The sequence below is a fragment of the Lactuca serriola genome, chromosome 4, assembly GCF_051521515.1.
Source record: "Lactuca serriola cultivar US96UC23 chromosome 4, Lser_US96UC23_V15, whole genome shotgun sequence".
Taxonomy (NCBI): Eukaryota; Viridiplantae; Streptophyta; class Magnoliopsida; order Asterales; family Asteraceae; genus Lactuca; species Lactuca serriola.
In genome coordinates, this window is record NC_136411.1 from 164,816,081 (window position 1) to 164,827,264 (window position 11,184).

Sequence of the window (11,184 nt, forward strand, 5' to 3'; positions counted from 1 at the left end):
TCAGGTCTACTCCAACAACCTGAAATACCTGAGTGGAAATGGGAGCAGATTTCCATGGACTTCATAACCAAACTGCCCAAAACTCAGAGTGGCCAGGATACTATTTGGGTAATCGTCGACATATTAACCAAGTCAGCCCATTTCTTACCGATCAAGGAAACCGATAGGATGGAAAAACTATCAAGAACCTACATCCGGGAGATCGTACGACTTCATGGAGTACCGATGTCCATCATCTCAGATCGAGACAACAGGTTCACTTCCAGATTCTGGCAATCATTGCAAAAATCCATGGGAACAAGGTTAGACATGAGTACAACATACCACCCTCAAACTGACGGACAGAGTGAGAGGACGATCCAAACCTTGGAAGACATGTTGCGAGCATGTGTAATCGACTTTGGAAAGGCATGGGATATTCACTTGCCTTTAGTCGAGTTCTCTTATAACAATAGTTACCATACTAGTATCAAGACTGCTCCATTCGAAGCCCCTTACGGCCGTAAGTGCAAATCACCCCTGTGCTGGACGGAAGTGGGCGACACGCAATTGGCAAAAGGTCTAGTCCCCAATAGCACCATCACTGGTCTGGAGATCATCAGAGAAACGACTGAAAAGATCGTGCAAATACGAGAATGACTGAAGTCCTCAAGGGATAGGCAAAAGAGCTATGCCGACAGAAGACGTAAACCCTTGGAATTCTAGATTGGCGACTGTGTACTACTGAAGGTCTCACCCTGGAAGGGCGTGATACGCTTTGGGAAGCATGGAAAGCTAAATCCCAGGTACATTGGACACTTCGAAATCATTTCGAGAGTTGGTCCAGTGGCCTACAAACTCCAACTTCCAATCGAGCTTAACAAAGTACATCCAGTATTCCACGTATCGAACCTGAAAAAGTGTTTGTCCGACGAAACACTTGTAATTCCACTCGATGAAATCGAGTTAAACGAAAATCTTAACTTTGTGGAAGAACCCGTCGAGATCATTGATAGGGAAGTTAAACGGACTAAGCAGAGTTGCATTCCAATAGTAAAAGTTCGATGGAATGCTAAGAGAGGACCCGAATTCACATGGGAACGGGAAGACCAAATGCTACAGAAGTATCCGCATCTCTTCCTCAGCCCCTAAAACTTTTATCTTGTATTTAATTTCGGGACGAAATTCCCTCTAACGGGGGGATGATGTAACAACCCGTTATTTCCGGGCATTAAAAATCGAGTCTTGTAACCTCTTTGGAATGTAATAGGAATATCATCGATAAATGAATTATTCAAAAGCTCTGATTGGAGTACACTATGTAGTAGATATCGTCTTAAGGTTTCCAAATATATAAAGAACACTAAACTCCGAGTTATGACGAAGAAGTTATGACCATTCTAAGATTTCCGACAAAACCGACAACACCGATTAAACGGAAAACGCAAAGTTTCAATACGATAGCATTTAGCCTTAGGTATCTAAATGAAAGTTATAGATAACATTAAACCGTGAGCGTACACAAAAAGAACGTCCAAATCTGACTTCGTATGAGGAAGTTATGATTTTTCCAAGATCCGAATATAGCATTAGACAGCTAAAAACTCGAATCGGAGATCAAGCGACTTTTGGCCGGAATGACCTAAACGAGAATCGAAGGTCTCGACAATGGTATTTCAGCGGTAAAAAGTCTGGCAAAAACCGACATCAGATAAAGAAGTTATGAATTTTCAAAGAAATTCCTTAAACACGATGAGTTTAGTATAAATAATAAAAAAATAATTTCGGAATTTGCCGACGGAGTCTAAACGAAAGTTGTAGAGCGTAGTCTCACCTACGCGTGGATATAAAGACCATCGAAAACGGAGTTCGTATGAAGAAGATATGAATTTTTGAAGTTTATTAAATAAATTATATATTTATTTAAATCAAAATTCGGACCTTATCCGAAGAGGAGTCAGCGTCCTCATCCGAGGTACGCGCTGCGAACCCCTGTACGCCCTGCGTACCCGAGAGACTTGGCGTCGGCACGTCCACGTCGCCCTATCCGAGGCTTCCGACCCGTCCGACCCGCCCGTCCGACCGACCCGTCCGACCCGTTGTCCCATCCGACCCGCCGTCCCATCCGATCCGCCTCCCCACCGACCCGTCCCATCCGAAGCCGAGGCAGTCGAGGCTTCGGTCATGCATGACGTACGCGTAAGCGCTGTGTACGAGCGTACGCCCTGCGTACCGAGGCGGTTCAGCCTTCCTATAAATAGAATGCGAGGGCTTCCGAGAAAAATGCTCATTTCTCTCCTCTCTCTCACAATCTTGCCTCGTTTTCCGTGCCCATTCAAACCCGAAGCTCTGGTCTTTTTGCTCAAGTCCCGAGGGTCGATTTTACTCCCGAGATTCCCGAGAATCCTGAGGAAAATCCGTTTCCCGAGACAAAACTTTGTCCGGTTTTCCATGTCGCTATCTTCAAACTATCAAGTGAGTTCATATCCCCTTCGAACACTCTTTAAATACATTTTAAATGCTTTTATACTCTTTTAGGGGAGGAATACAAGTAAACATACCGTTATTATCGTGTATTTCGTAAAAATCTCATTTACTCGTTTCTATCAAATGAATCACTTGTGATTTAGTTCTATTATGCGAAAACTCTTGTTATACTTTGCATGCAATAGATTTATACAAAGTATTTAGTAATACCAAAATATCTTTTGTTGTTAAACCGTTTCATATATTCTAAAAACTTGTGATATATGTTGGTCAAACATTGTGAAAAAGGATAAACTTTGCATACAAAACTATCACTTTAATACAGACTTAGTTGAGAATCCATGAGACGTGTATATCTTCAAACACTGCCTTTTAGATAAAAGGTATCGCTACAAGTCCTATCTATAACCAGAGTCTCCCGTTCGGAGAACGTGTCAAATGTGTATAGATCTATACGGGAAGTCATGATCCCGCACCCTGGCTGTTAGCTACAGTTCGTCTTTTGGGGTGATAGTTTGTCATAATGCTACGACGCCTGAAGAATGTCGCTACAGGCATATTATGTTTAGTATGGTTATAAAACTCATCGGATATACAACTACTATAGTACTTTTGAATAATGAATAAGTAGTTACTACGGTTATTCATTATCTAACAAGCTGAAAACTTCTAATAGGTTTATTATATAAATCTATGTTTAAAACTTTTCTAAAGCATGTGGATTGCTTCAAAATGTTAGCCTTGAACATTAAACAAACAACTATTAGGAAAATAAGGGATTTTCTTGTCTCAACTATCTACGTTTTTCAATACCAATATTCTCATGCATTTCCCACTTTTATAAGGAAATATGGGATTTTCTTGGAAAATATACACTCGCTTTTGGAATGGCATTCAATGTTTCTAAATCACTTATGAACTCACCAACTTAATTGTTGACACTTTTTCTTTGAAATAACTTGTATTCTCAGGGAATCGTTAAGCAGGTTTGGAAATCAACTTTTGGTGAATACCGCGCTGGCATTATTTACTTCTTTTGAAAGATGTTTATGCATTTATCTTTTGAACGTGTAATGAATACAACGATGTAAACATTTTTAAAACCTTTATATATGGTGGTGTGTACTTTCCTTTCTATAAACTGTTATGATATTGAATATGACGTCCTCCGCCCCCGAACGTTTCCGCCGTTCTGGTTTGGGGGTGTGACATTTTATGTGATTATATGTACCCACCACCATTACTAACACACAACAGTACCACCAACCACCATTCATCAATACCACCACCACCCACCTCCACCACCCATTACCACTGCTCGTCACCACATCCACCACCCATCACCTACCAAAACCACCACCACTACCACTCGCCACCACAACCCACCACCATCACCTATCATCACCACCCATTACCTATAGCCACTAACATTGTATGTGATTGAATACATATAAAGGCATAAATCATGTGCGATTATATGTACTTTTTTATATGTGATTAAATATATATATTCACATGTGATTATATGTATCTAATCATATATGACTATACGTATCTAATCACATATAACTTAATCACATGTGATTATATGTATTTAATCATATGTGATTTATTTGGAAAACATTTGTTTTTAACAAATCTTGTTTATATAAATCATATGTGATTAAATATATATAATCACATATGATTATATGTATAATCGCATGAGATTATATCTATTTAATCACCTATGATTTATGTGGATAGTATTTATTTCTCATTTTCGATTCAATAGTTAGTCTCGTGTATCTAATCATATGTGATTATATGTATTTAATCTCATATCATTTGTATGGAAAAATATTTGTTTCTGTGTTCTTGATTCAATAATTGTTCCCGTGTATATAATCATATGTGATTATATATGTATGTAATCACATATAATCTATAGACAAAAATTGTTTATGATTAAATACATTCACATATGAATAAATACAAGAGAAAAGTTATTGAATAAAAAAAACAAAAATGATTATTGTCCAAATAAATCATATGTGATTAGATACACATAATCATATGTGATTACATGTATTTAATCACATATGATTAAATTTGACAAAGAACAATTATTGAATCGTAAATGTGACAATGAATCTTCTCCACAAAAATCATATGTGATTGGATACATATAATCACATTTGATTATGTGTACAATCACATGTGATTATATGTACTTAATCACATATGATTATATGTGATTAAATACATATAATCTAATCACTTGTGATTAAATAATGAGAGCAACTATTGAATCGAAAAAGCAAAAACGAACAATGTCCTCCTAAATCATATGTGATTAGATACATATAATCACATGTGATTAAATGTATTTAATCACATATTATTTATATGTACAATATTCACATATGGTTAACGTTGTAAAAGAACAACTATTGAATCAAGAATACAAAAATAAATCATGTTTATATAAATCATACGTGATTAGATACATATAAGCACATGTGTATTTAGTCACATGTGATTATATGTATTTAATCACATGTGATTTATGTGGACATGATTCGTTTTTGCGTTCTTCATTCAATAGTTAATCTCGTGTATTTAATCACAAGTGAATAAGTGTAATTAATCAAATACGAATAAAATGGACAAAAAATAATTATTGAATTGAGAACGTGAAAATGAATATTTTCCACATAAATCATATGTGATTAGATACATATAATCACATGTGATTTAATGTGATTAGATATATTTAATCGCATATGTCATTATCACGCTTTCGATTCAATAATTAGTTTTTTTTGTCAACTTTGATCATATGTGATTAGATACATATAATTACGTGGGATTATATGGATCCAATCACATATGATTTATATGAACGATATTCACTTTTGAGTTTTCGTTTAAATAGTTTTTCTCATATATTTAATCATATGATTATAAGTATTTAATTATATTTAATCATATGTGATTAGATTCATATAATCACATGTGATTTGATGTATTAAATCACATATGATTAATTTGGATAAAGATTTGTTTTCGCGTTCTTGATTTAATATTTGTTAACGTGTATATAATCATATGTGATTGTATATAGCTAATCACATATGATTTATATAGACAAGATTCATTTTTTTCCAAATAAAGTCATATGTGATTAGAAACATATAATCACATTTGATTAAATGTATTTAATCACGTATGGTTAAAGTGGAAAAAACAATTATTGAATCGAGAACGTGAAAATGAATCTTGTCTAGATAAATCATATGTGATTAGATACATATAGTCATATGTGATTATATGTATCCAAGCACATATGATTTGTATGAACAATATTCATTTTTGCGTTTCGAATGTGATTACCCACCCACCACCACCTATCACTACCCACCACCAAGAACCCACCACTCATTTTATTCACATTTGATTTAAAACATATATGATTTAAAACGCCATAAAAAATTATTAGATTGAGAATGTAAAAACAAATCTTGGGTGGCGGGTGGTGCTGGGTGGGTAGTGGCAGCTGGTGGGTTGTATGTGGTGGTTTCTAGTGCTAGGTAGTGGGTGGATGGTAATGGTGGGTGGTGGGTGGTTATGTTAGGTGGTGGGTTTAATCATATGTGATTATATGTATCTAATCACATATGATTAATATGGACAAGATTTTTTTTTTACGTTCTCAATGACATAATTGAATCAATCTTTTCCATATAAATCATATGTAATTAGAGATAAAGAGAAACAAGAAAAGATGAAGCATATATATGATGGATGAGTCACCAAGTATTGTCACTGCGGCAGCCAATGCAACCGCAACTTGTATCCTGATTTTGAAATTAAATGAATCACGTAGTAGAAATAAATGAATACTAAAAACTGAAGAAGCGCAATTTGTACCTTCAAGTTTTAATGTCTCATTAGTTACTCAATGCATGACAAACATCTAACCGTACCTTTTTTTCAAAAATAGGTAAAAATAAAAAGGGTAAAATGGTAAAAGTAACCACTTTTAAGGGTACCTTCATGTTTCCGGATGTCACACAACAAAAAATGTATAATATGTGCCATTCTTTCCAACAATGATGAATCTTGCCGCATTAGTTGTAGAAATGAAGTTGATGCCAGACATCTTTTAGTTTCTACATAATCATGGAAACATTTTCTTTGATCTAAGTACAAAAAATAAAATCAAATAACTTTCAAATACAATTACATAAATAAACATTGAAAATGATATAAATCTTGACAAGTTACAATTTTACCATATCACCATCTCTTTTAAGGCATAAAGAACAATTTATTAACAAAAAAACCATTTTGTGGCAATCCTTTAAGTATATCACTTCAAAGATGAGTGAATTTATAAAAACAATATAATGCATAGGGGTAGAATGGTCAAAATGAAAGTTTAGTACTCACCTACAAAAGAGATTGAAAGGGTAAATAAGTTAATACATTAGCGAACATAATCATATAAATTAGCTAAAGCTTAGAAGGCTGCAATGCGAACCTAAATACAAGAACTTATGAAATCATATAGCTACAAAGATAAAAATGCATCAAATATAATTAAATAAAATGATTTGAATATAAAATGAGAGAATGATACCTAGCCTAATGGATGGTTACTCTTGACTTTAGTAGTATTGATGAACTTGCAAAGGGTCTCCACACTATTACATTCAGACATTTGTAAGGTTGTTATAAACTAGATGAAGAAATATATATCTAATATGGTAATAAAGAAACTTTTCTGTAAAAACACAATTGAAACTCAAAAACTATAAATTCAAAGGTAACTCATAAAAGGTTTTGGAAAACATGAAATAACACCAATGAAACAACAAGCAACGAATCTTACTAATAGGAGATCATCATCAAGAGCAGCATTGATCTATAAATTTTTCATATGATATAAATTGATAAAGAAATGGATATTTAGTAGGGTAATAAAAAATGAGAATGTTAACTTCTACAATAGAACCTTTTTAGCAAGAGAATCTTTTACAATCTTACAGCATAAGTGATGATCTGATCCAGTTTGTCCTTTAGAAGAGAAAATAATACACACGAAGTTATTCCTGCAAAACATGTAATTGATGCAATCCTCACCTTCCAGAAAAAAGGAAAATCTTATTAGCAAGAGCATGTCTATAAAAATATAATCAATTTATAAGAAAAAAAAGTGGAAAATGAGAAGTGCTATAGCTAACCATGGGTGAAGTATGAAAAAGAGTTGATGATAAGTGCTTTTCAATAGCTTTACACCACTGGTCACTATCAGTTGGATGATCATCAGTAGCCATTGGTTGGTTCTCCGAGCCATATTATGGAATAAATGATCACTACTAGAATACAGCCCTTTAATGACACGCAAACAATGACACTCGCTGATAGAGGACGCCCATTGGTGTGTGCCCTAAAAAATAATGTCAATTTTGCAAAATTTGAAGGATAGTGGACACACATTTGTGCGTGCCCTAAAATTAGTGTAAGAAAAGAAAAACAAAGAAATGCAGAGAGCGCCTTTCATAAAATGTGCGTCCTAAATGTGTCGCTTTATATTTTTTTTGCCTAAACGTGCGTTTTTAAAGGGGGAAAACGAAATCGTCTGAAATTCTAAAATTTTGAAGAACCCCACTTCTACCCTCTCTCCTCAGTATCTCCCTTTTCATTCACTCCTTTCTTCTCTCTGTAAACCGTAAGCCATCACCACTGCCACCGCCATTGAACCTTAAAAACTCAATCCACACTAATCCTACAATAGAACCCTAATAATCCTTTTGAATCAGCACATCCTTTTTAATCGGCTCTTCTTCCTTTACCTCTGCACTCTCTCTCTCTCTCTCTCTCTCTCTCTCTCTCTCTCTCTTTCTCTGTGTGTGTGTGTGTGTGCAAGCCCTAAGCTGCCACCACCAACATCGAACCCGATAAGCTTTAAGAGTTTGGAGTGCATCTAGAAACCTAAGCACACACTTCCGCTATCTCAAGATATCGGTTCAAGATCGGAACGCCATGTCGTAGTCCACGATGCCATCATCGTCTCCACAAACCGCCGTCAATTGCTGAGAAAACGAATACGACTGGGTCTGGAATGAAATCTAAGCCGAAGCTCGCCAAAAACCTAAGCACGCACTTTTGCCTTCTCCTCCAACCCATCTCTCCTCTCCGCCACCGTCGCTGACCTACGCGCCGCCTGTCAAGGAGACCCATCTGATCCTACTCCTTCTTGGTTCACTCCCAAAAGGTACATTCTTCATGTACCTTCTCTCACAAAAAAATGTTTCTTCTTTCTGTCTTCAGTTTGACGTCCCTGCAACTTCAAGGCTTCAATCAGATTTCATTATTGTCCTTATATAACGATTTCTTGTTTTTGTTTCTTCTACATTCTACCCTAGCTCCAGAGTAACTTGTTTGGTGTGGAATGGACAGTGTAATGCTATATTGGGATGATATGCTTCTAATGGTGGGCCCATATGGAGATCCAGTTTGCTATCTTGATGATGGACCCATTATCCTTATCCTAGAGTGTGATGGTGCTAGGATATTGTCTAACTTAAACATGGAGTTTCTTCAACGGGCTCCAGCTTCAATTGAATCTATCTTCAATATTGGGAGCACAGAACCAACAACTTTATTGTATGATGCGTTGGATCATTTTGACAGGAGAAATGCAAAGGTAGGGTGTCACTTTGATCTTTAAATTAGACTTTACATTTCTTTCTTTCCTTATAACTTCCAATATCAATTTATTCCATTCCAGGTTGATGAAAATTTGAGGCTGATAAAAACATCGTTGCATGAGGCTGTTAAAGTCTTTAGATGCTGCAAGACTTGAGTTTGATCATTTTGACAGGAGGAATTTCCTCATCCTCTATCCCGTGTCAAGCAACCAGCTGGATATAGAGTAAGTTTAATCATTAATATTAGTAGTTCTTTTTGTTTCTATTACATAATTAACTTTTGTATTTTACATGTGTTGTTGCAGTTGTCATATCAGATAGTTGACTCTTTAATCTGGCTTGGAATTCGAGACATAATAAATGATGTTAGGAAGAAAAAGTTGAAGCTGGGACCTGTCACGTATTTAAATGGTTCTCAAGGCTCTGAGACTGATATTCCACATGGATACATATGGAGTCCTCATCTTGTTCCTAAACCAAAAGGTAAATTTTCCCTATATTAACTATTTATAAGACTTTATTATATGATATGGATTAATCAAATCATAATATTCACATATTGGGGACCTAAAATTGATGTGGTTCGATTTTGTTTCCTTGATCTCGCATCAAACTACAAACCCCCTGAAGAACTTGTACGTTGGTTTGATGCTGGCCCAAAGCCTATCTATATTGGGTTTGGTAGCCTTGTGAGTTTTCTTTATCCATATCATCAATTCTTTTATGCTTTTTATAATTTATATTATATATAAAAAAATTAATCTAAATATAAATTCCCACAATTTTATTTATCCATTGTCAGCCAGTTCAAGAGCCTGAGAAAATGACACAGGCAATCGTTACAGCCCTAGAAATGACTGGACAAAGGGGCATCATCAACAAAGGATGGGGTGGTCTTGGTATCTGTAAGTAATAAGTATATATATATATATATATATTATCTTTTATATCACAAGTTTATTTTTCCCATTTTACCCTTTTGTTGCTTATGGAAGAAATCAAAACTGATGTAGATAAAGTTTTTGGCTCTTCAGTAACAGAGCCAAAGGATTTTGTATACTCGTTGGACAACATCCCCCATGACTGGCTTTTCTTGCAATGTGCATCTATGGTGAGTCATTGTTGCTGCTTTATTTTTCGCCCATAGTAGCAACTTAGTTACATTTTTGTTACACATAATAGCAATGTACTTACATTTTTCATTTTTATTTTTTATTTTGTAATTATAGGTACACTACGGGGGTGCTGGAACTACAACTGTTGGACTAAATGCAACGGTAATTTTCCTTAACAACTTGTTATTTTATTTTTAGGAATCTGATATTATATGTTGACTTTTTATCCGATATTATATGTTGACTTTTAGTGCCCAACTACAATTGTACCTTTCTTTGGTGACCAACCATTTTGGGGAGAACGAGTTCATAGCAGAGGCGTAGGGCCGCCACACATACCAGTCGATCAGTTTAACCTCACCAAGTTGGTTGATGCAATTAAATTCATGCTAGATCCCAAGGTAACCAACTCCCCTACTTTTTATTTGCTAAATGCAAGAAACAACAATTTCCTTTTTTTTTCTATTATAGCATTGTACCTTGAAAACTCAGCCCAGTTATATTTATAGCAATGAAGATTACTTTGTAATATTTGGAATACATTGCTGTAACTATGTAAAATCTAGAAAGTTGTATTTTTTTTTTAATATTAATTTGTGGAAGTGTTGCAGGTGAAGGAGCGAGCAGTGGAACTTGCAAAGGTGATGGAGAACGACAAAATGTTTACCTAACATATACATATCTTAATCACTCCTACTACTGTGTTGTGATTTGAGTTTATTTAGATCTTGAAAGGTCAAAAAAAATTATCACTCGTAGTAAATGAATAACACGTCTAATCTAGTTATCGTTAATCCTTTTTGGATCTCAAAGTGATATGCTGAAATACTGAGATTACTACTACTGGATGTAGCTTTAGTAATTGAACTCATTGTAATTTATTGTCCTATATATACAACATGCTG

At 35.1% G+C, this 11,184-nt stretch overlaps 1 protein-coding gene across 1 annotated transcript; it reads left to right on the forward strand.

Moving 5' to 3' along the window:
- The first annotated feature begins 8,905 nt into the window (after window positions 1-8,905).
- Window positions 8,906-10,950, forward strand: LOC145098976 (sterol 3-beta-glucosyltransferase UGT80A2-like). Its single transcript, XM_079036566.1, has 10 exons — window positions 8,906-9,160; window positions 9,245-9,295; window positions 9,338-9,388; window positions 9,470-9,647; window positions 9,723-9,853; window positions 9,967-10,069; window positions 10,199-10,275; window positions 10,394-10,441; window positions 10,531-10,680; window positions 10,891-10,950. Exons 1-10 carry the CDS (start codon window positions 8,906-8,908, stop codon window positions 10,948-10,950), a joined length of 1,104 nt encoding a protein of 367 aa, XP_078892692.1.
- The last annotated feature ends 234 nt before the right edge of the window (window positions 10,951-11,184 follow it).

Coding starts and splice junctions, on each gene's coding strand:
- LOC145098976 (XM_079036566.1), top strand. CDS start 8,906: ATGGACAGTGTAATGCTATATTGGGATGATATGCTTCTAATGGTGGGC. Junction 9,161..9,244: donor TTGACAGGAGAAATGCAAAG/GTAGGGTGTCAC, acceptor ATTCCATTCCAG/GTTGATGAAAATTTGAGGCT. Junction 9,854..9,966: donor ATATTGGGTTTGGTAGCCTT/GTGAGTTTTCTT, acceptor ATCCATTGTCAG/CCAGTTCAAGAGCCTGAGAA.